At 39.5% G+C, this 26,554-nt stretch overlaps 1 protein-coding gene across 1 annotated transcript in view; it reads right to left on the reverse strand.

Moving 5' to 3' along the window:
• Positions 1–5,092: 5,092 nt before the first annotated feature.
• LOC137150098 (IQ motif and SEC7 domain-containing protein 3-like) overlaps positions 5,093–26,554 on the reverse strand; it is a 127,344-nt gene continuing 105,882 nt past the window's right edge. Inside the window, exon 2 of the mRNA XM_067543796.1 lies at positions 5,093–5,293. Coding sequence (XP_067399897.1) covers positions 5,233–5,293 — 61 coding nt within the window. The 3' untranslated portion in view covers positions 5,093–5,232. The remainder of the gene's footprint in view (positions 5,294–26,554) is intronic.

Consider the following 26,554-nt stretch of genomic DNA (forward strand, 5'->3'; position numbering starts at 1 on the left):
TTACTACAACTCTGTCACCTTTCAAAACCACAGACTGTAATTCATTTATGTACATATATGCTTGCCTGTTTTAACCTTGTAACAACTCATTTCTTCTTCCTAGTTAATAAATCTTTACTTAGTTTATTACAGGATTGGCTACAAGCGTTGTCTTTGGTAAGATATCTTAGACAGAAATTGACCTGGGGTAAGTGACTGGTCTCTCTTGGGATGGGGAACAACCTGAATATTGTATTATCTTTCATTTATAGCAACTAAGTATCACTAAGTCCAGTTTGCCTGGGTGACAAGATAGACTGGAATGCCCAAGGGATTGTTTGTGACTCCATGGTAAGATTGTTACAGTGCTTCAGGAGTTCACATTTGTTACTGAGTTGGTGAAATCTAATTACAGAATATACAGCCAGATTGGGATCTCTTGACAGGCTGCCCTGAGGTTGGTACTCACAGTTGTGAGCCACTCCAGACATCATGACAATCACAATGGGTGTGGATACATTAATCAAAACAGAACAGGAAAGAAAGTGTGAGGCTTAAGTATTTTTGTGAACTTAAAATTCAAGGTCTAGGGAAACTCCATGATTCAAAGTAATAAACACATTATTTGAAACCTAGAGCCAGATCCTTAGGTTCACTACAGTTACTCTGCTTTTGGGCTGGTGGCACAAAGCGCCATAGCAAAAACTGAATTATCTACTGGGGGATCCCCCTAATATGAGAAGAATCCCTAGATGGAAAGCTAGCGTAGCAGCTCTGCATCAACTTCTGCCACACATCATAGATGATTTGCATTGGAAAAAGGTGGTGTACGTCCAGCAATCTGTGGCTTCTGTGGATAGCTGGGCATAAAAGCCTCCAAGCTGCTCCATGTTATGCTAGGGAACATACCAGTCCCCTGGCTAGCCCAAAGATCGGGGAAAGAGGCACAAAAGGGTAGCCTAAAGCCACTTTTCCCCACTCAAATTTCCCCATCTCTGCACCAAGCACAACCTTGCCATGCCAAATGGTGTCTACAGACTACGTCGTCAGTTCAAGATAGATGTAGGTTGATAGCGACTAGAAGTCATTACCACCTGATGCCTGTTCAGTGAACTATGTATAAGAAAATGCAGATTTTGGGCCAACAGGTACTCACATTACAAAAGCTACCATGGTGATTACTGTATGGCAGCCCAGTTGGCAGTCTCAGAAAACAGGCAAAGTGTTGAACAGGTAGGGTCACAGGGAAGCTACACTACCTCTACCTGGTGTTATCTTTTTCTGTGAGTAAAAGATTTTCATCTCTTGGACTGTCAAATCAATCTGGAATCTTTCACTAGCACAACATTCATTTAATGTTTTCCTTATGATTTAAAGAATCTGAAACCACAGAATATTTTAAAATAATGCATTATTTAGAACTGCTCCAATGCAGAAGCTCCAGGATACTACATATTAAATTACCCAATAAAAAGCATCATGTCTGATAAATCCTTTTAAGTAGCTTGTTGTATAAAGTGAAAAAGTGGTTGATGGAACAAAGCAGAATAAAGATAAATATAAATTATTCTCATAATGGTTAGAGAGATGAACTATAACTAGAAGTATTCTAGTTTAACCACTTCCCCGACTAACTTTTGATGGCTGAGATAAAGTGGAATGTGTATCAAAGGCCAAAACCTGATTGATGTTTTGTACAACCAGAAACACAGCAACTTCACTCCATCTCCAGTAATAGTTTCACTTGGCCATTTTTTCTGTTTTTTTCCTATTTTGGATCATTCTGGTTTTATGTTTTACTTTAAAGCATTGTTCTTATTATTTGTATCATGGTAGCACCCAAAGACCCCAGTCAATGTCAAGGTGCCAGTGTACTTAGTTAGTACAAACTCACTGAAAGACTCAGTTTCTGACCTGAAGAGTCTACAGTCTAATGTCTGGTAAAATGCTCTAGAGGAATGGGAGATTTTAGTTTGGGCAGAGATGTATAACAGCAACTTAAAAAACAAACAAACAAAAAAAAAAAGAGTAATATACTAGAAAGTAGATGGGCTTTCAGCATGATTAGAAGCAAACATTTAAAAGAAAGTGAACATTGAAAAGAAACAATTATCATTAGACAATAATATCATTCTTCTGCTCCAGCTCACAACCAGTAACCAAGAATTCAAAGATAATGTTTTCAAAAGTGCCTAATTCCCATTTTCAAGTGTGTCCTAGATTTGGTCCACACACAGATCTTGTACATTATTAATATTGTTATTTGCACTGTGGAAGTTCATAGGACCCCTTGACGTGAGCCCTATTATGCTAGGTGCAGTAACAAAATAACTATTTCAGTTAGGGATGTGTTCTTTTTATTTTAGCATAACTGCGTCCATATTAGAGGGGTGTTACTGCTTTAACTATAATCGGTATGTACACTCTCTCTAATGTGAACACAAATATAGCAGTATAAAAGTACTTACACTGGTAAAGCTTATTCCTGCACAGGAATGGGAATAAGCTATACTGGTATAAAGCACCTTTATAAGTGCATCCACATTAGGTGGTTTAATGCTATAACTACTTTAGTAAAAAAGTAATAATAAAAAACACCACTAAGTGAACTCACTATACCAGTATGGAATCTGTGCATAGACCAGACCTAAGTCTCTTTGAAAGTCAATGAAACTTAGGTCCCTAAATCACTTTTGAATGTGGGACTTAGGTGCTTTTCAAAATTTTACCTTGTGTCTGCTTTTTAAGAAATGGTTTCTTGTGTGTATGTGTGATAAATTTATTGAATGTTCATCCTTTTAACTGCTGTATCTATTATTCTTAATGTTATATACATGCCTCGATACTTTCACAGATGATGAGGCCAGAAGGAACCGCTGTGATCAAAGAGAGCAGGCCAGAGCTTACCATTCTCTGTCTTCTTAGTGTATGCGCAACATGCCCCAAGTGGCACATGACCAGGATTCAGAATTTGGTCTGCTGGCTAGATCACTAATGTCCCTGGCTTGGGACAGCTGCTGTGGTTCTATTACACAGCTGAAATAGGCTGCATTCAAGTGGCTTCCAAGGTCATGCCAATAAAGTCCTATGAAAAGTGTATGATGCTGTCTGGCTTAGGGGTGACCATTTATAATATTATTGAGATCAATATTGCAAAATTACAATAATTTGTATGCGACATGTCATGTCAGGTACCACTGGAAAGGTTATAATTCGCTAAGGTTGATAAGCAGGTTTATATGTATGTATCAATTTTGTATTATAAGTTCCAAATATGTCTGGTATATTTGTATTTCAACTTGTGCTGTGTTTCTGGGTGACACCCCAGACAGGAGGCAGTAGCACTAAGCCAGCTTAATGGCCCATCAAGGGAACTCAAAGGTACAATGAATCCAGTGAAAGAACTCAGGGTTTATACCTTATGAGTCACCAGGGCATGCAAGAATATGCCTGGGGACAGAGGATTCTGAGGCTATTCTATGTCATGTGCTGTGTGGCTGTGTTTGGGACAAGCCACATGACAAAGTGACATAAAAGTGACATAAAAGGCAAATTGTCTTCATTCTGTTTCCTACCTCTGGATCAACTCATCTACAACTGAAGCTGTGAAACAAAGGACTGAGACCCATCCAGGTACTGGATGCACACCAGAGGAACTGTACAAGCCTGCAAACTCCACAATTTTGCTGAAAATCTGATATATATGGACTTTAAAGTCATTTGTATGTATCTGATTGCTTTGACCAGTTAACATTTCTCTTCTCAGTTGTTTCTCTCTTTTACAATAAACCTTTAGTTTTAGTTACTAAAGGATTGGCTGGCAGCATCATATTTTGGGTTAGATCCAAACTCATATTGATTTGGTAATGTGGCCACCCTATGGGAATCAAGAGAACATTTTTGGTAAAGGGAATAGAGTTTTAATAACTTCTCTCTTTATTGGGCCCAGTTGCTGATTGGGAGCTGACTGGTGTATCTAACTGCAGTGTTAGCCACCAGTTTGGGAACATATGCTCTCCTTTTGCAGCCTGCCCTGACCTTGGCATTTTCAGGTGGGCTACCGTAGGCACGGATGGGTCACAAACTGTTCCTGAGATTCTTTAACAATTAAAAATTTTTAATAGAATTTTTACACAAGAATGTTTATCTAAGAAGAGCAGGCATAAAAGGTGATCCCATTTGATACAGACATATAAAAGATATCCAGTGTAAATTAGAAACAGTTCTTTCTTTAGTCATGTAATAATAAAGTATACTTATGTGTGAGAGAATATGTTGTCATCTCTGGTCTCAAAAAAAAGGAATTTTTATTCCAATCCTGATGCTCACTGACATATAACAACTCACATCAGAACTACATGAACTTTAATTGGGCTGATATTTTGGCTAAGGGCACACTCTTGTTGATGATCTCACAGGAATTTACATTCCCTTCTCCCATCCAGCAATACCATCAAGACCGATAACTTAAGAAGATGACAAATGCCATATGAATTGTTTCAATAGTGATGTATGAAGTTAGCTATATACAAAAATATTTCAGAGGGAGATTTTCAAAGGCACAAATGACAGTAGGTACACCTAAATTCCACTGAAAATCATGGCAATCTATGCTTTTGTAAATTTTCCCTTACTGTCCAGGTAGAGTGTTTACTTGTAGAAGAAAGAGACATTTTATGCTAAGAAAATTTCCTTGAAAAACAGCAGCAATGGACTCTAGATACACAAGAACATTTTGAAATTCCATCATAGGAAAAACCTATAATAAAGAAGCTTTTACCAAATTTGAATCCTCTTCATTGATAAATGTAAAAATCACCCAAGTTAGAATTTGGACTCACAAGAAGCCATTGGCAAATCAAAAAACTAGAGTTTATTAAATGATCTATAGATTCTGTAAAGAAAGTCAAAAATATAATTTGATACACATCTAATGCAAAAGTATAACCTTTAACTAATCATGTTTACTTCATTGCTTTATTTTCCCTGTTTATATTGAAATTGTAATGTCCATTGGTTTTTAACTTTGAAATCCCAATAAAATTTTAAAAGCCCAGAACATACAGCAAATGACAGATATTTTTAAAAAGTAAGAAAACTCCCATAGGTTCAATATAAGGGCATTTGCTTGTATATATTGGAGTTAAGTGTGGATACATCACTAATCCACAAGGATGCCTTCCGTAGACTCCATAGCCTCACTGTGGCTCGTCACTACCAACTGTCTCAGTGCTGGTGCTCTAGTTCTCTTCTTTACGACCACCATGCTCTCAATGATCCTTGTGCAGAGGGAATTCCAGTAGTGCCTGCTGTACTGAAGACACATTCCAAATATTTTGAGTATGAACTTTTAGAAATTCAAAAGCTATTTTCTTAAATACTAGACACCACTTCTGCATCTTCTTCCAATATTCTAATAGTTTAGCATATATAAACATACCTCCAACTGTCCTGCGAGCAGAGGACAATTTATATTACAGCAGTGCTCTAAGGCACCAATCGTGACTATGCTAGATGCTGTACAAGTGTAAACCACGGAGATTACACAAACAATTTAAGACATAGTCCCCTGCCCCAAGAACTAGATATTCTAGTCACTGGAGAGTCTACAACCATAATTTTTGTACTAAAAATGCATATTACAAACTTTCTTTCAGAGACTTTTCTGATCTTGTTGACAAGCTCCGAACAAGATCACAGTTTGACTTAATTGTTCCTGCTGCCATTCCTCCTCCTCTGTTGCATCTGCTACTCTGCTTCAGGCTAACTGCTACTGGGGATGAGATTATCCTCTTTGCACAGAGTAACCTTGCTTATCCAGGACATGTTTACAGTAACCCAATTCTCCTCTCCCCAAGGAAATAGAAAAAAGAACGGAAACCAAACACTTCTGTGTTTGAAAAAATGGAAAAGATGCAGAATTCCACATTTCCTCATGAGACACAAAATCCTCTGCAGTTTCTGCTGCATGCTTTACATTAAGGTTATGGATACCATCTGCTTGCTTACTTTGAGAGCACAAAAACAGTTCTCTTGCCAACATGCAAATAAAGCGTGAACTCTGGGCAGATGCTACCTCATCCCACCCCCATCTGGATGGCCTCCTCACAGTGCTTGAAGACGTGACAAAAGCTATTATACCTGCTGTTAACAGAGAGCCACTCTTCAGGAAATACGTGCACATCAGGGTCTATCTTGGGCACATGGTAAATATTTGAAAAACTCCACTGTGCTCTGTTTGTAGAGTTGTCCAGCTATATGTAAGGTAGAATTTCCCCAAATCACTAGCACCTGTTTGCTTTATTGGGTGGTAGATAAGACCATTCTTCTCTTACTACTGCTTTCAGGAGGAACATGCGCAGTCTGAGCACCTAAAGTGGCCACAAATTTTACTTACTGGAACTGTATCAAAATTCCAGCCATATTCTCACTTTTGGAAAGAATCCAACACAAACTCAAACATGCACCATGTTGATACCACTGTCCTTTACTAGTGATCCGCTACCAATGACAAATGAGAATACATGATCACTTTCCCAATATTACATTTCTGTATGTGGGCATTTGGTGTAGTTGCCACAGGAAAGTTACATGATTGTAAATGGGAGGGGAGATGGGAAGACAAGCTCTCTATTTAGATGTGGTTCTTACTATTACAGAGTTTGGGAAATTATGACATGTCACAAACTTAGGAGAAAGAAAAGCAGGTAAGTCAGTCAGCTGCTATTTCCTTCAATTTATACAGTAGACTCATCTATATAGGATGCAATTTCTCAAATTTTGCATACACATCACACAGGAAATAGTGCTGGTTGTTGTTGCTGTTGTTGACTGGCAGGACACTCGTCTGCCTAGCCAAGCTGCTTTCCTCCCAAAAAAGCTATGGTGCATTAAAAACTGTGTCAAAATTACAAGCTATCACTTTAAATTCTACAGGGCTTCCTGGTGCTGTTTGCAGGCTAGGGGCTCTGAAGAAATTGCTGTTTGGGTCCTCATCAGTTAGTCTGCAAAAGAGCCAGTCTGGAGCATCATGGGTTGAGTTGTGCCTCTTGGCCTTAAGTAGTAGCTTAATTCACGTGTCTCAGTGTCAGGCACCACTGGTCCCAAACCCACATCCACAGCGTTGCTGAAAAGAAGTGGACAGAGAAACTGCAGATGATATCCCACATCTGCTGATTCGGGGGATCAGCTGACTAACAGCCAACTGCTGATTGGTCACCTCCTAGCATAAAGCTTTCTGTTCCTGCTATCCCCTGGTCTGAGCAACTAGTCATTAGGTCTGCTGCTGGCCAGACCTCTAGCACCAAGTTCCTGCTTCCTTGCCCAGCTCCCACTCCTTGTTCCTGCTGTCTCAGCCTGACTTCAGTTATTGACTCTGGCTTCGATTCTTGGCATGGCTTCTTCCTCTGACTCCATCTGTGACCCTTGGCATGACTGCTGACTATGACCCTAACTCTAATCTGGACTTCAGCCATTAGTTCGGACTGCCTATGTGTGGGCCCTAACATTCTGTATTTGGTTGTTGTGTGTGAAATATGTGGTAATTGGCAGTCTTAAACTTTAAAATGATCAAGTCAAGCTTCATCTTTCCTCTCTAAGAATTTCTGTTGTCTATTTAATAAAACGTATAAAGTATCTAGAGAGGGTCCTTGTCAAGTGGAAATAAAAATATGGAATTAGAGCAAAAATGAGCAATCAAAAAGACTTCATAACACTGAGTCAGTGATTTTTCCATAGAATTCATTTCTTTATTCCTCAAGTATTAGATGCCACTGAATCTATACACTTATCTTTAATAAAGCACAACACCACAGAATGTGGGCAGAAAACAATAAAAGCTACTAAGTCATGGTTGAACTTGACCTTCTATCCCGGGAGCTCATTCATTTTAAATCATTGATGTAGCAGCTACAAGTCAAAGTCCACCAGCTAAAGCTTTTCTATACAATTTAAGGTACTACAAAAGTTACACAAAATACACTAGTTTATACGGAGAAGTTTCAAACCACCTAAAGGCAGGTCTATACTAGAAGTGCTACTAGAAGCCGCTGTAACGCATCTGTGAAGACATTTTATGCCGATGGGAGAGAGCTCTCCTGTCGGCATAATTAGTCCACCTCCATGAGAGGTGGAAGCTATGACTGCCGGTGAGTGTCTCTCACTGACATATTATTGGTGTGGACAGCGCTTAGGTTGCTGTAACTTGTGTCACTCAGGGGGATGTCTTTTTCACACTCCTGAGTGATGTAAGTTAGATTGACTAAAGGGGTAGGGTAAGTCCCATTTCCAGTGACTTAGGTATTTAGGAATCTAAGTGGCTAAATAACTTTTGAAAATGGGACTTTGGCACTTTTGAAAATTTTACCCATTTGGCTTCAACCAAATTTCTTTTCTAAAAAGATATACATGGGATCAGAATTTAAAACTAAAGATGTACCACCTTTGAATCCCCTAACATTAGTATTTCAGGGCATTTTTGGATTGAGATCAGCAAATAGATGTCAACTTGCCCCTACAGTTTTAATTCTTGGTTGGATCCAAGACCAGAATGGATCAATTTTATGGATCAGATGTACCCCCAAATCTCACACACAGACAATTTTGTGAGATGGGGAAAATCTTGCTTCTTCTCCACATTTTTAGTTGAACTCTTAAACCCAATCCCATAAGCAGCTGAGTGCAGGTGAACACCTGTTCATCTTTGAAGTCAATGGGTTCTGGCTGTTCACATAGATTCATTTGCATGGGACAGCTTCCAGGATCAGGGACTTTATTGATTACAGCTTGAAAGATTATGGCATCATCAAATTGTAAACCACAAACCTGATTTGTTTTGATCCACAAGCCTAAACCCAAACTGGATCCAATCACCAAACAAATCCATATTTGGATGTAATAAATGAGACCAAAAATACAGCCAGTAGATTGAGTTGAAACCTTTAATATCATATTTATAGAAAATATATTGTGACAGGGCCAGACCTGATGGCTACAGGAGAGTAGTGGAGGGTATCTATATAAGTCCCAGGATTAACAAATCCTTGTTCCCTGGGTGATTCAGCTGGGGCTACTCAAGGGCAATTAGGCCAATTAGGCCAGCTGAGGCCAATCAGGGAGCTGGCCCCAGCAGTTAAAAGCCTCCCAGCCAGACAGATGGGGGCAGCTGAAAGGGAGTGGGAGCTATAAGGCTTGGAGCAATTGCTGGTGCTACCACAACCCAAAGGTACCGGAGGCAAGGGGGAGCCTGTCCAGGTACAGCCAGGGATCCTAGGCACAGAAGCCTGAGGAAGGATAGCTCCCATTCCTCCCCTGGTTCCAGGAATTGGACTGTGAGCAGTGGGGCTAAGGACAGGCGACCCAGGGACGGCAGTAACTCATGGACTAAGCAGTTGAGGTTACTCCTCACAGTGTCCCTGGGTCAGGGCCCAGGGCAGAGGATGGGGCCGGGCTCCCACCTGCGCCCACTCAGCCACATTGCTGCATAGCCGAAAAGGGCGCAGGACCCATGGAAGGGCAGAACAGGCCACCCTTGCCACAATATCTCACTTCATTATGAAAAATGTCTGCCTTTAAACCCTTACATGTAAAAGAAAATGTTCTACCCTAGCATAAAACAACCAGTAGTCAGGGTCTTTGGCTTCTTTTTAGATGTCTAGAGGCCTCAGTTTCTATTATAATGGCTATAGTTATAGCTAATGGTTTTCTTGCTATTAGTCAGGTTACATCCATCCTAAAACCAGTGGTTATTGAGTGAGAGACATCTCTGAAATCAAATGACCATCCGAATTACCATCTAATCTTAACATTTCTTGAAATGATTTTGATAGCTACACAACTGAATTCTTATCTTGTGAACCATGATTTACACTCTCATCCTTCTTCAGTCCCCCAAAATGTAAACTCCTTTTAATATGTATTACAGCATTCTGGAAATAGTTTAATGGCTAATCATAACAGCTATTAATATATTGTAGCAATTTTTCCCCATAAGGATTATCAAAACATCTCTCCCCCAACCACCCCAAATCCTTTGATCATACTAGCCCAGCCCCTAATTTCTCCATTTCACTATTGATTATCTCCTTCACTCCTGACACTGGCCACTCAATTTTCCATTTTTTTAGGTCAGAACACTTGTTTCCATCTATTATCCTAGACTACACTCTGTTAATGCGTGACTTGTAAAACCTCTCAATCTTCTTAATGCTGTTGTTTCAGGGTTATTTTTGACTTTTCTCCCCCCTTTGTTCCACACTGCAAAAACATGTCCAAATATAGGCCACTCCCTCCCCTCCTCAATATTTCTGAGATCTGTTTCTGCCTTCCTCTATTTCTACTGTAAAAATTCTTGTTCGGAATTTCATCTTATGTCATCTCCCATCTTAATTATGGTAAAATCCTCCTCTCTGGTTTCCCTGATGTCAACATTATCATCTTCAAGTCCATATAAAATATTGATGCCAGAATCATCTTCCTTGCTTGTCATTCTGACCACGTCAGCTCAGTCTTTGAATCCCTCCACACCTGCTGCTCCATCACTGCACCAAGGTCAAGCTTTTTGTCATAGCTTTCCAAGCCCTGCCACTGTTGGTTTATTCAACTTGTGTTATTTAGCTCATCCCCCTTTGCCTTCCAGTAATGCCAGCCTTGTCTAACTATTCATCAGCTTCCCACATAAATGACCGTTTTTTATTCAATGCCACCTCCATGCATAAAAATACCCTTCCTGAGATGATCTGGAAGGCATTAACTTCATTGCATTCAAGATCTTCTTAAAAGAAGACTCCTGCTATGGCACCTATGAGAAACTAGGTGACTGATAATGACATGCATGATGATATGTGGTTATTTACTCTAACAAACATACACATATACATATTTGTGTGAACATAGTCTTATTTTTCCAGGACCAACCAATACCTTGACCAGTAGGTCTATGTTGTAAGCCTTTTCCCTCTCTGTCTGTTTTCCTGCCTTTATGCTGTTTATATTGTGGGCTTTTTGAGGTAGAGAGAGTCTTTTCTCTTTGGTTTAAAAACCCCTAAATATCTTTGTGAATCTGGGAGGTACTGCTTTAATTACCAGAAAATTATAGCAATTCAGTTACGTTATAGTCCTTTTTATCTCTGTGTTGCTGTTCAAAATACACTTTAACCATTCAGTTATCTAGCAGTGAACTAAAAGGCTGATTAAACTTTTACTGGAAGTCTTGGGCTTATGCTGAAGTGCAGTCCTACTCTGAAAAGCTGCTGTGTAATAACAGCACTATCATACAAAAAACACATCTGTTGAGAATGTATTCATACTAGGATCGACTTTCTTCAGTGACTGAAGTGCATTTCTGGAGACTTAAAATTCCATCTTTCCTATTCAATGGTATTGTCTTTTTAACTGGAACTCAATGTTATTCAGCGGAGGTCACCCTTCAAGGGTAGAAATCTCTTGAAAGACGGGGAATTTTAAGGATTTGGACTAAAGGACCAATCCTCAGCTGGTGTAAATTGCCATAGCTCTATTGACCTCAGTAGAGCTATATCAATTTACACCAGCTAAGGATCTCTCCCATAGCTCTTAACTGAGCTATATGAACACCATTCAAATAATTATCTCTTGTTATCATTGCAAAGTCAGCAGAGCTAAGAGTCTGAGAGGTGGAGTATATTCCTTTGTGTGCATCATTAATGGAATTGTTTACTAAAGTTAAGTCTGTTACACAGAAGACAGAAGGATTATACAGGTCAGTGGTTCTCAATGGGTACACCTGGGGGTATGCAGAGGTCTTCCAGGATGTACATCAACTCATCTAGATATTTGCCTAGTTTTACAATAGGCTACATAAAAAGCACTAGAGAAGTCAGTACGAACTAAAATTTCATACTGACAATGGCTTGTTTATACTGCTCTATATAGTATACACTGAAATGTAAGTACAATATTCATATTCCAATCAATTTATTTTATAATTATAGGGTAAAAATGAGAAAGTAAGAATATTCCAGTAATAGTGTGCTGTGTCCCTTCTGTATTTTTAGGTCTGATTTTGAGTGGTCAATCATGGTTGCTCTGAAGCTTATGATAAAGGAAAAAGGGTGAGGAGGGAAAAACAAGTGTACAACAGAGCAAACTTCAGCAAAACTGCAGCAAATCATAGAGTCGTAGGACTGGAAGGGACCTTGTAAGGTCATCTAGTCCAGTCCCCTGCATTTATGGGAGGACCAAACATTATCTAGACCATCTGTAATAGGTGTTTGTCTAATCTGCTCTTAAATCTCCAATGATGGAGATTCCACAACCTCCCTAGACAATTTATTCCAGAGTTTAACTAACCTGACAGCTAGGAAGTTTTTCCTAATGTCCAGCCTTGCTCCAATTTAAGCCCATTGCTTCTTGTCCATCTTCAGAGATTAAGGAGAACAATTTTCTCCCTCCTCCTTGTAACAACCTTTATGTACTTGAAAACTGTTATGTCCCCCCTCCGTCTTCTCTTCTGCAGACTAAACAACCCACTATTTTCAATTTTCCCTCACAAGTCATGTTTTCCAGACCTTTAATCGTTATTGTTGCTCTTCTCTAGACTTTCTCCAATTTATCCATATATTTCCTGAAATGTTGGGCCCAGAATTGGACACAACACTCCAGTTGAGGCCTAATCAGCGTGGAGTAGAGCAGAAGAATTACTTCTTGTGTCTTGCTAATACATCCCAGAACGATGTTTGCTTTTTTGCAACAATGTTACACTGACTTATATTTAGTTTGTGATCCACTATGACCACCAGATCCCTTTCTGTAGTACTCTTTTCTATGGAGTCATTTCCCATTTTGTATGTGTACAGTTGATTGCTCCTTCCTAAGTGGAGTACTTTGCATTTGCCCTTATTGAATTTCATCCTATTGACTCAGACCATTTCTCCAGTTTGTCCAGCTCATTCTGAATTTTAATCCTATCCTCCAATCACTTTCAACTCCTCGCAGCTTGGTGTTGTCCGCAAACTTTCTAAGTCTATTCTCCATGCCATTATCTAAATCACTGATGAAAATATTGAACAGCACTGAATCCCATGGGACCCCGCTTGATATACCCTTCCAATTTGAACCACTGATAACTACTTGCTGGGAATGGTTTTCCAACCAGTTATGCACCCACCTTACAGTAGCTCCATCTAGGTTATAGTTCCCTACTTTGTTTATGAGAAGGTCATGCAAGACAGTATCAAAAACCTTACTAAAGTCAATATATACCACAACTACCACTTCCTCCCTATCCATAAGGTTTGTTATCCTGTTGAAGAAAGTTATTAGGTTGGTTTGACATGATTTGTTCTTCACAAATCCATGTTGATTGTTACTTATACCTAATTATCGTCTAGGTTTTTGCGAATTGATTCTTAATTATTTGCTCCATTATCTTTCTGGGTACTGACTTTAAGCTGACTGGTCTGTAATTCCCCGGGTTGTCCTTATTTCCATTTTTATAGATTGGTACTATATTTGCCCTTTTCCAGTCCTCTGGAATCTCTCCTGTCTTCCGTGACTTTTTGAAGATAATCGCTAATGGCTCAGGTATCTCCTCAGTTAGTTCCTTGAATATTCTAGGATGTATTTCATCAGGCCCTGGTGACTTGAAAATATCTAACTTGTCTAAGTAATTTTTAACTTGTTCTTTCCCTATTTTAGCCTCTGATCCTATCTCATTTTCACTGGCATTCACTATGTTAGATGTCCAATTGCTACTAACCTTTTCAGTGAAAAGTGAAACAAAAAAGTAATTTAGCACTTCTGCCATCTCCACATTTTCTGTTACTGTTTTTCCCCCCTCATTGAGTAATGGGCCTACCCTGTCCTTGGTCTTCCTCTTGTTATCACAGTCAAATTCAGATACAGCAGTTATTTGGCTTTGTCTCCCCCTTCAACAAATAAGATGGTTTTAATTTTGCTGTTGTCAAAGCCCCTTTGAAAACAGAATTTTATTTTTAGAAATGCTTTGAATCAACATTTAAATAGTGCCCGGTGAATAGCACTGCCTCAGGCTAATAACTATGATAACATTTTTTAGTATTCAATATATGGATTGCTTAACTAAGCGTTGCCCTTTAGAGGGTCATACATAAATATATTTGGAAGATGTATAATGCCATCAAATTCATTACTTGCCACCCATTCTGCATTTTGTGTGCTATAGCTGTATTGTGTGAGAGAGGGAGACATGAAGGGGTGGCTTCCCTTCAGGCATTTATCCAATGACATACCAGTTTCAGAATACTTAAACATTACAGAGCAATTATATTCCACTCATGGAAATAGCTCAGCTCAGAGATCAAACTTAATCAGTATTCCACATTTTAAAGAGTTTTATTCTCCAGAGGATTCTTTATACACATGTTCAACTCCATAATAATTTCTCTCTTCTCATTTACTATAAATTAATTGACGTGATTTTAAAAGTACTTATATTTTATTAAGTATCTAAAAGGACACTAGAAAGGGTGCTAGCCAGCACAGTGAATATATGAACTAACCTTTCAAGTGGGTTCAAATCCTGAATTTTGATTGATAGGGATAATGATTTCCATGGTCCTAGACTAGCCCCTATTTGTGACGTTATTCAATATCAGGAATGTCAACCATGGCTGAACACAGTTCAGGACTTCAATGGCAATGAGGTTATTGGTGAAAGTGTGTTTTGTTTGTTAATTTTGAAGATGTGCATGAACCAGAACATATTTTCTACTATACCTGGATATAGTGCAAACCTATACAGCTCCACAAATGGTTATTTTGGCCATGCAGCTAAAATTCCACATCAGCTCTGAAAATTTACCCTAAATACAGCAAGAACATTATACTTTCAGCACAATCCTTTTTCCACGTATCCACATACTTTACAAATGGCAATTATCAAATACTCGAAAAGTAACAGCAAAAAAATGTTTAAGTACATCAGAAGCAGGAAGCCCACTAAACAACCAGTGGGCCACTGGATGATTGAGATACTAAAGGAGCACTCAAGGAAGATAAGTCTTTTGTGGAGAAACTAAATGAATTCTTTGCATTGGTCTTCACGGCTGAGGTTGTGAGGAAGATTCCCAAACCTGAGCCATTCTTTATAGATGAAAAATCTGAGGAACTGTCCCAGATGGAGGTGTCATTAGAGGAGGCTTTGGAACAAATTGATAAATTAAACAGTAATAAGTCACCAAGACCAGATGGTATCCACCCAAGAGTTCTGAAGGAACTCAAATGTGAAATTGCAGAACTACTTACTGTGGTATGTAACCTGTCATTTAAATCAGCTTCTGTACCAAATGACTGGAGGATAGCTAATGTGATGCCAATTTTAAAAAAAGGCTTCATAGGTGATACTGGCAATTACAGGCCAGTAAGCGTAACTTCAGTACTAGGCAAACTGGTTGAAACTATGGTAAAGAACAGAATTATCAGACACACAAATGAATATGATTTGTTGGGAAAGAGTTAGCATGGCTTTTGTAAAGGGAAATCATGCCTCACCAAGCTACTAGAATTCTTTGAGGGGGTCAACAAGCATGTGGACAAGGGTGATCCAGTGGATAGAATGTACTTAGATTTTCAGAGAACCTTTGACAAGGTCCCTCCCTGAAGCCTCTTAAGCAAAGTAATCTATCATGGGATAAGAGAAGGTCCTCTCCTGGATCAGTAACTGGTTAAAAATAGGAAACAAAGGGTAGGAATAAATGGTCAGTTTTCAGAATGGAGAGAGGTAAATAGTGGTATCCTCCAGGGGTCTGTACTGGGATCAGTACTGTTCAACATATTCATAAATGATAAGGAAAAAGGGGTAAACAGGGAGGTGGTAAAATGTGCAGATACAAAACTGCTCAAGATAGGTAAGTCGAAAGCAGACACCGAAGAGTTACAAAGGGATCTCATAAAATTGGGTGACTGAGCAACAAAATGGCAGATGAAATTCAATGTTGATAAATACAAAGTAATGCACATTGGAAAACATAATTCCAACTATACATATAAAATGATGGGTCAAAATTAGCTTTACCACTCAAGAAAGAATTATCCACAATGATTCCAAGATCTTTGAAAACATCCATTCAATGCGTAGTGGCAGTCAAAAAAGCTAACACAATATTGGGAATCATTAGGAAACGGACAGATAATAGGACAGAAAATATCATATTGGCTCTTTATAAATCCATGGCATGCCCACATCTTGAATATTACATATAGATCTGGTAGCCCCATCTAAAAAAAAAAGATATATTGGAGTTGGAAAAGGTACCAGAAAAGGACAACAAAATTGATTAGGGATATGGAAAATCTTCCATATGAGGAGAGATTAATAAGACTGGGATTTAGCAGCTTGGAAAAGAGATGACTAAGGGGGGATATGATAGAGGTCTATAAAATCATGACCAGAGAAAGTAAATAAGGGAGTGTTGTTTACTACCTCTCATAACACACGAACTAGGGGTCACCAAATGAAATTAATAGGCAGCAGGTTTAAAACAAACAAAGGGAAATATTTCTTCACACAATGCACAGTCAACCTGTGGAGTTCCTTGCCAGAGGATTTGTGAAGGCCTACACTATAACAGGGTTAAAAAAAGAACTAGATTAGTTCATGGAGGATAGGTCCATCAATGGCTATTAACCAGGATAGGCAGGGATTGCTGTTTGCCAGAGGTTGGCAATGGCTGACAGGATGGATCACTTGACGATTACCTGTTCTGTTAGTTTTCTCTGAGGCACCTGGTATTGGCCACTGTCAGAAGACAGGATACTAAGCTAGATGGATCATTGGTTTGACCCAGCATGGCCATTCTTATATCTCAAGGTTAAACCTGTTGTAACCTGTATGCTTGCATGGCAGCAATTGATTTTTTTTAAAGTCTAAAACAGGGAGAGAAACAGTGGAGAAGATACCTGGATTTTTGTTGACTCTTTTGTGTCTGTGCTCACGTGCAGGAAGCAAGCAAAGAAGGTCACTTAAAAGGTCCAGAGACATATGGCAGGTACTCAGATTGCTCAGTGGCTGTCTCTGAGCTGTCCCGAGGGTTTCTATTAAAGGGCAAGCAAAGTCTAGCAGATTCCACTCTCCACCATCTGAGCTAAGTGGTTGGAAAAGGCTATAAATAGGGAGAATTGGAGCCTGGCCTGTGGCCTCAGCAGCTGAACACCACAGGAGTGAGATGTGTCTGCTATGAGAGCTGCATCTCAAAGCCTGTGCTGCTTTGGATTTAGACTGCGGACTCCTTGTCTCACTGGGACCTGAGGAGATGCTAGTGCTTCACTCTGGGACTTTTTAATCACATAACAGTTGTTATAAGAAAGTTTTTCACAAGAACTCCAAATGCAGGTTATGGATATTATAGATATATTAAATGTTATTCCTTAAATTGCACTCTCTTTTGAGATTTAAAAGTCCTGAAAAGACTGAGGTCTGGCCTGTGCTTCAGCAGAGAAGTAGCCTGATGTGCAGGAAAGGGCATGTATTAGCATGTTCAAGGTAGGCTGGGTTAAATCCTTTTGGTTGCACATAACCACTGCCTGAGAAGCAGGATGAATGTAAAGAAGTGACTGAAATAATGGTCTCTAAACCCAAAACACAAGCATGTGGCTCTGCCCAAAACAAAGGCAAATCCAAGATTGCCCAGAAATTCAAATGACCTGGGCAGAGGGGTTTACCGGTATTGTCTGACACATAATTACATACAAACATAAGCACAGTGGGAGAAACGCTGAGAGAGGGGGGTTCTGGTGCTGGCGAACCAGGCTTAGGGCTATAAGCAAATATACTATCTCCTGTTTGGTTCTTCCTGTGGCCAAGGAAACAGGACTTTGTACATTCTTTGTTAATAAACAAATCTGCATCAAAGAAAAATACCTGACTCATCAATTCTTCCTGAATGGAACAACTCACAACACTCCCAATTTGGTCAACTTCTTTAGTCAAAAGAGGTAACAATCTAGAACCCTCCTAATCTGTTAAATGGTCTCTATTTGTAAATGGGTATATATTTCCACTACAATATCCACATTTTAGATCTTCTCATAACAAGCAGCCAGCTGAATGAATGAACTATGTAGAGAGCAAGGGCTGTGTGTGAAATAAATCACACTTATTTGCATATATAGTAAGACATCTACTAAACTTTGTATTTTGTCCATTGATTACACTAAAATAAAGAATAGAGAATCAAGTGAAAATAATGCTAGATCTCCCATTAACCTGAGAGGCAAGCTGGCACCAGCTGAGTGTACAAATAGCACACATGGCTTTAAACTGATCTATATTTAATTTATGTATTTTAAAATTATTTTCTTTTCTTCAAAATTGGTAAAAAAAAAGTGAGTCTCAGAAAGCTCATTTTAGTTTGAACAGGTTATTATGAAGTTTTATTTGGCTGACTGATTGGTTTTTGTAGAGCTAAGTATGGAATCAAAGCATATTTCAAAATAGTTGGATGACACCTGATGCATTTGCTGGGTTCAGCTATTTGTAGTGAAAGACAGAAAAAGGCGTAACATTTTCTCTCTGCAGCTGCGTTAAACTCATCTCTCTTTTTCTTTTAAAGCTACCACATATACTGTGAAAATTCAGGGGTGGAAAGATTGTAATCTCACATCCTTTTTCCAGAAGCTGGTGTTTGTCAAATTTGACTTGGACTTTGTTATGAATTCTGCATCAAGGCTTCAAGTCAGTGTGTCTGTGGATATGCCTTGAATTGGAGACTTAGCTCTGTATTTGTGCAAACTTCCCCTGGGCAAGAGTTAAGAGACGCTGTCTGGAAAGGTTAAAAAAAAAAAAAAAAAAAAGAGAGTTTCACTCCAACACCTTCTGCTATCAGGTGTTTCCTTTGAAGAGGGCAGGGCTGGTCTTACGGGTGGGCAGTTGGGCAACTGCCCAGAGCGCCATGGTCGGGGGGGCGCCATCTGAATGCTGCAAGCTGGTGGGCCTGGGCTGCCAGAGTGGGGCTGAGTGCGGGCGCGTCCCTGGCTAGCTGGGTGGGTGGGGAGGGAATGCTGGCTAGAGCTGCCAGCCTGGCAGGGAGATGTACACAGCAGTTCTTGCCCCTACAAAGCCAGCAGGCCAGCCCCTAGGTCCCCAATTCCTGTGGGTATGGGTGGTGGCTGCATATCTGCTCTCCTCCTGCTAGGTGGTCAGGGGCTGTATAGCCAGGGGAGCCTCCAGGCTCAGAAACTCCATCCTATGCAGCCGGTCTGGGATCCAAGGTCAGGAGCTGGTCCTCACACCCTGTACCCCATGCTGCTGTTCGCCTAGGGTGCCATTTTCCCTACGGCCTGCCCCAGAAGAGGGAGCTATGCTGCTTCTGTGAACTGACAATCAAGTCACACTGCCTGGGAAAATAACAAATCTATACAATCTGTCACTGGACTATTTTTGTTTCAGTCACTGGCACCAAACTTTGGCTAGGGTTGAATGACCTATGTTTCATGCTCGTTTGACTATTAAGTTAGATTGATTTTTTTTGGCTCTCTGGTTTTTTATTTAAAGAGTGGTCTGCACTTATTGGTTCCCCTATCCTCAGGGGTGTTCTGGGTCATTAATGCAACTGTGCACTTGAAAATTCAGTGTCAAGCCTGCATATGGTTTGTATTAATGTGAGTTAACTACAAGCTACAATATTCATTTATTGTGGCTAACATTCCTTCTTGTTGTTTGAGAGTTACGCAACATCAGTAGGCTTCACAGGCAGTAGGTTTTATTCGTATAGACAATTAATTATTGAATAATTTTTTAGTATAGACAAGATTATTTTCATTTTTGAATATTATAGTTGTAAATGTTTTAAAATATTACCTTTTGGGAAAATGTCCAAGTGAAATTCAACATGAAAAGTTACAGTGAATAATATTGGTTTTGGCTGAAGGGCTACAGTAGGTATGTTATCAGGTATCATGGGTCTTTGTCTAGATCTAGTAAATTTAATTCAGCCACTGTACTATAGTGAGAGGTATAAATTGCTCACTGATCTATAGCACCAGGTCACTACATCCATTAATAGTAACTTCTGGGGCAATACCAGTCAGAATTTTTTAGAAGTATCATTTGAAGTAGATACATGTTTGATTTGGTGTAGTTAGCTGTATAGCAGATGATGTGTTAGAGTTCTTTGTAATGTAGTATTAGAGGGACTTCAAGTAACACACTCTATCTAGGTGAGTAAGGGCAGCAAAACTCAGTCCACAGAGGCTTACTGGAGCAAGCCCTGTCATCCCTTGAAACAAAATGGTAAAATTAAAAGCTTCCTTTTTGAGAAGCAGTAGCTTCTTATAGTTAAAACTGAAACCAACTTCCAATACAGAACCCTAGTTTAGTACTCCAAAGTGTGTGCAGCTTCCCCACCCATTATTTTTCATTTTCACATACTTCTAAGCCACTACATTCAGAATGGTTCTGGGAAAAACTTTGAAATATTACCAGAGAGGCTATTCTTCTAGTAGTTACTACCTGACCAGAAGCAGCAAGTACTAGAACCCTTACATGTACACACCTGCTTGCATGAGATTTCCAGCCTAAAGTTTTTGCAGACCTAAGTGGCTTGGAGAACGCTGAGAAGCATCCAAATTGAAGGTGAACTCTATGAGGTTTTCCTGTCACTTCTAAATACTTCATTGTATACAAAAATCCAAAGAGAGTGGACATAAGCCTAGAAGCAGTACAGAGCTAGATCACGATGAAATTTTAACTTAGAAAATGTAATTAAGATTTGAGTAGATGTAATTAGATTCCCAATATGAATCTTGACCTGGATTATTTTTATTCTGAGCACAGCTCAATTTGTAATATTCATTCACTATATAAAATGCTTCAGGTGAAAGGTTTTCACCTTCCATGGACTTCTGCTAACTGGAGAAAGATGATTTTGCAGAATCAATACCAAAAAGGTCTAGGTCAGTGAGCGACTGCAGCAATAGAGACTGCTAGTAATATACACATTTTAGAAGAGCTGCAGCAAAGGCATAAGAAAGCATATCGGCATTTAGTGTTGAACTAGAGTTCTGGTAATGTCTATAAATCACTTAAAATTACAATGTTGCGTATTGAAACCTGATCAAATCCACAAGAGGAATCACATTATAACTTAGGAGTTATCACTGTCTAAAATATAATATAATGTAATATAATATAATACTTTCTGCCAGCTGCAGATGGTTAGAAATTTTCTAACTAAACAGTTTCATTTGGAAAAAGACAATTTGAGCCTGAATTGTTTTGTAGAAATGGTTTGGGTTCGATGAGTTTTTATCTAACTGTAGGCAGGGTTCCACTGGATACTTGCCTGGTTCCTTGCCAGCTTGACTGGCAAGCTGCAGAGCAGCCCTGGCTTGCAAGGTCTCTAGCACTGGGGCAGCCCTACCATGCCATAGCTCTGGCTCTTGGCTCCACAGCAGGGAGTCTGGAAGCCCTGAGATCCCCAGCTCAAGCCTGGCAGATCTAGGAGACAGCTGGCCTGGGATTGCCCACTGTGGGTACATCAACACTGCACACTAAGCCCAGGCTCCGACTCAGTTTGAGCCCAAGTCCTCCTTCCATCCACAGGCAAATCAGTGAGACTGTGGTCAGCAAGCTCTCAGGACATCCAGGTCCTTGGACCCTGCTACAAGGATAGGTCAGAGTCTGAATCATGCTGTGACCTGGGTGCAAGCCCTGTCATTTTGCTGTGTGGACACAGCTCAAGCCACAGACTCAAGTCAGAAGGTCTGTGTAGTGCAGTACGGACACCTTAGCATGGCTGAGAGACATGGGCCCAGCAGTTGTAAGCCCAGATTTACAGTGCAGCATGAGCTTGGAAACACTGAATCCACAAGGCAGATCCCACAGACGCAGGTTGGTCTCCATGGTATTGTAAGTAGTGGGGCTGCCCCAGAGTCTCAGACCCTGGGAGGCCCAGCAGCTGCTAACTGAAATGGACTTCCTTTTGTCAGTTTCTCCCCTACTACCTAAAATACCAAATTTCCAACAAACCAGAAATCCTAAGTCTTGGCCAGCTCTACTGTCACACAAATAAAGGCAGGCAAAACCCATCAGGAAGCAACCATAGAGTTAGAAGAAGGAGGGGAAGTAATAGTTCCACAGCAGACTTCCACCCCCACACTGCTCAAGGTGGTTTTCTCATATAAACCCATGGGAATTTCCCTGCAGAAGAGAATGGTTGCTCTGTCAGCATTACTTCCTATTATATTCCCTCTACAGGTTTCTCATATGTGAAACCATGAAAGCCATACTTCTGTCCCAAAGGGGATTCTGGAACAGCTATCTACGAAAGGAAGCTAGAGTTAGCTGTGCTGCTGATGCTATGGGGTGAGAATGATGCAGTGAGGAAACACTGGGCCTCCGTGCAAGTACCCCTGCTCTACCCCTGGGTTTATTAACATAACGTAGGTTTCAGGACATGGATCTCAGGACCTTATGGTTTAAGTGGGTCTTGCCCCCTACATACTTCATGCGTGCAGGTAAGCATCATAGACCACATCCTTACAACAAAGCAATAGGACAGACACTTAATGAATTACAACACATGGAATTTCCTGATCCCTATGCAGGTATAACCAGCATAGGTAACCATCTGGCCACATGATTTTGGTTTTTCCTGAAACTTTAGACTTAAACTCCATCTATAAACATCATCTGCTTTTGTAAAAGCACACACATGAACCTCCAAAGGCACTCATATAAGTATTATTACGGAGGATTTTGTTAAAGAGGTTACTAAGAAAAGGATCAAATGGTTCTCTCCAAGTCTCCTATACCAAAATGGGATTACTGGAATACTTTTCTCCTCAACAGGTGAAGACTATCAAAAACTTAAAAAAACTAGGCACCTTTTGGCTCCACTGTATTAAACAAATATACAACTTTAATAGAGGAGATCAAGATCAATGCTGCATCACAGGGCTAGCATCTCAGAGAATAGGTATATAAAAGGGAAGAAAGCTCCAGGGTGCAGAAAACATGCATGCTTCTTTTTTAAACTTTTTGAGAATTTCCAAGAGTTGCCACAATGGCAAGACAATAGGACTCAATGCTCCTGGATTAAAAAGACAATAAAGAAATATACTGTTTTCTCAACAACTGATCAATGTCCAGCCTAGATTCAGCGTATTTTGAAGCAAATCACAAATCTAGGAGCCCTTATCTCTTAATATCAAAGTTGAGCAACTGTTAAATTTGTGTACATTTATATTTGGACACAGGATTCAAATGCATAAAATATCTTGTTATTAAATAGGGCTGTCAATTAATCACAGTTAATGCATGTGATTAACGCAAAACAAATTAACTAGATTAAAAAAATAGTTGTGATTAATCACAGTTCTAATTGCACTGTTAAACAATAACACCAATTTAATTTTTTTATAAATATTTTTGGATTTTTTCTATATTTCCCAATATGCTGATTTCAGTTACAACACAGAATACAAAGTATACATTTCTCACTTTTTAAAAATATTTGCATTGTAAAAAAGATAAAATAAATAGTATTTTTCATTTTACCTCATATAAGTCCACTAATTCTTACTTCTTGTTCAGTCAATTGCTAAGACAAAGAAGTTTGTTTAAATTTACGGGAGATAATGCTGCCCACTTCTTATTTACAATGTCACCTGAAAGTGAGAACAGGTGTTTGCACAGCATTTTTGTACCTGTCTTTGCAAGGTATTTATGTGCCAGATATGCTAAATATTCAGATGCCCCTTCATGCTTTGACTTGTAGGCTCTAAAGTTTTACATTGTTTTATGTTTGAGTGCAGTTATGTGAAAAATAATAATAATTCTACATTTGTAAATTGCACTTTCATGATAAAGAGATAGCACTACAGTACTTGTATGAGGTGAATTGAAAAATACTATTTCTTTTGAGTTCCAGAGGGGTAGCCATGTTAGTCTGTTTTTAGCAAAACAATGAGTCTTGTGGCACCTTAAAGACTAACAAATTTATTTGGGCATAAGCTTTTGTGGGCAGAAACCCACTTCGTCAGATGCATGAAGTGGAAACTTCAGTTTGGTAGATATATATACACACGTGCAAGGATGGGTGAGTTACTTCACAGTGAGGAGGGGAAGTGTTAACAAGGTTAATTCAATCAGGGTGGATGAGGCCATTCACAACAGCTGATGAGAAGGTGTGAATGCCAAAAGAGGGAACATTACTTTTTGTAGTGGGGTAGCCACTCCCAGTCTCTATTCAGAGCTAGTCTGATAGTGTCAAGTTTGCATATGGAGTTCCAGCTCTGCAGTTTTGTGCTGGAGTTTGTTTTTGAAGTTTTTTTTGTTGAAGTATGGCAACTTTCAAGTCTGTTACTGAGTGTCCAGGGAGATTGAAGTGCTCGCCTACTGGTTTTGAATGTTATCATTCTTGATGTCTGATTTGTGTCCATTTATTCTTTTGCGTAGAGACAGACAGTTTGGCCAATGTACATGGCAGAGGAGCATTGTTGGCACATATCACATTAGTAGATATGCAGATGAACGAGCTCGTGATGGTGCGGCTGATGTGGTTAGGACCTATGATGGTGTCACTTGAGTAAATATGCAGGCAGAGTTGGCAACGGGGTTTTTTGCAAGTACGTTCCTGAGTTAGTGTTTCTGTTGTATGGTGTGCAATTGCTGGTAAGCATTTGTTTCAAGTTGGGGGGCTGTCTGTAAGCAAGGACTGGCCTGCCTCCCAGGGTTTGCGAGAGTGAGGGATCGTCTTCCAGGATAGACTGTAGATCCTTGATGATGTGTTGGAGTGGTTTTAGCTGGGGGCTGTAGGTGATGGCCAGCGGTGTTCTGTTTTCCTTGTTGAGTCTGTCCTGTAGTAGGTGACTTCTGGGTACCCGCCTTGCTCTGTCAATCTGTTTCTTCACTTCCCTAGATGGGTATTGTAGTTTTAAGAACTCTTGATAGAGATCATGTAAGTTTGTGTCTTTGTTTAAGGGATTGGAGCAAATGCGGTTGTATCTTAGGGCTTGGCTGTAGACAATGGATTATGTGATGTGTCCTGGGTGGAAGTTGGAGGCATGTACGTACATATAGTGGTCGGTGGTTTTTCAGTATAAGGTGGTGTTTATGTGGCCATCATTTATTTGCTATTACTATTTCTTTTGTTTATTTTTTTTACAAAGCAAATATTTGTTATAAAAATACCATAAAGTGAGCACTATATACTTTGTATTCTGTGTTGAAATTGGTCAATATATTTGAAAATATAGAAAAAAATCCAAAAATATTTATAATAAATTTAAATTGGTATTCTGTTATTGTTTAACAGTGTGATTAAAACTGCGATTAATCAGACTTATTTTTTAATTGGTTGAGTGCCCTATTAAATAATTCCTTTGTTTCTAAATATTTATTTATTCAATACTTCATCATTCAGCAGATAGCTGCTATTTAGGTATAAAACCAAATCTTTAAAGATAGACAATGCACATGTGGAAAAACAAACTAAGTTTCTGCATACTTTCTGCAACTTTTCAATAGGGTTTTGCTGAAAATAAAGTAAGATCCCAACAGGTTTGTGGTTAAATAATTAACAATAAAATGAGGCACAAGGTATTTCAAAGCACTGAAAGTGAGAATGAGCCTGCTGCCAAAGCTCATGTGAGTTGACAGCTTCAAAAAGTAATATGAAGCTAGTTATATTTTTGTATGACACCATAATTACCATTATGCTGTAGCATGTAGCTTCCAACGCCAATGATGGGTGTTTCAAAACAGTGCTCAATGTTGGCCTAACACTAGTGCTTCCCTTTGCAGCTGAGAGTTTTACCATAGATTTCAATGGGAGCATAATTAAGCCCACACTGAATGCTTTTGAAAATCCATCAAAATATATATACCCACACATGCATAACAGACACACTTTCTCAGCTTCCATCTTTTAAATGACGTTTCGTTAGACTAGTTATTTTGCCCGCGTAGTAAAGAATTCACCCTAAACTTAGAGGTCAAAGGCCACAACACAGTACTCATAACAGGGTCCCTTCTTCACCTTTTACACCACCACAAGCAGACTGGACACTTCTCAGTTTATAAACACCAGTGTATTATTTATTGGGTTCCTTCTCCCAGTTCAGCCTCATGCAGCAACATACAATTGGAAGTAAACTTCCCCGTCAGCCCACTCTCCAGGGAGGGAGAGGACAAGATCTCACCATCCTGAGACCCTGTATCCCCTAGCTTTTGCCAGCTTCCTCCCTTGCACTTCCTTCCTTTCCTTCATCTGTCTGCAGCTGATGGGTTCATTGTTCTCATTAGCCCATCAGCCTCTTGCCCAATTAAGCCATTTATGACCTATCTCCCAATCAGATCCACTCCAGGGAGAAACCGCTAATACATTAGTGACCAGAGTGCTGGGTCAGCTCTAGGCTCCTAGCACTCTGTCACAGTACCATAAAAAAAAGGGGATGGAGGTGGGATTCAATGTCAAGTTCAATTAACATTGAATTTCAGCAAGATCTTTTTGCCTCACTATTTTAGCTCCTTTGAAAATCTTAAACATAGAACATTTCCATTACTGTATGGAAAACAATGGTGGTATATTATTGGACCTCAGACAGGATGTCCTAAATA

The sequence above is a fragment of the Emydura macquarii genome, unplaced genomic scaffold, assembly GCF_026122565.2.
Source record: "Emydura macquarii macquarii isolate MOO-44397 ecotype Brisbane River unplaced genomic scaffold, CSIRO-AGI_Emac_v2 contig_968, whole genome shotgun sequence".
Classification (NCBI taxonomy): Eukaryota; Metazoa; Chordata; order Testudines; family Chelidae; genus Emydura; species Emydura macquarii.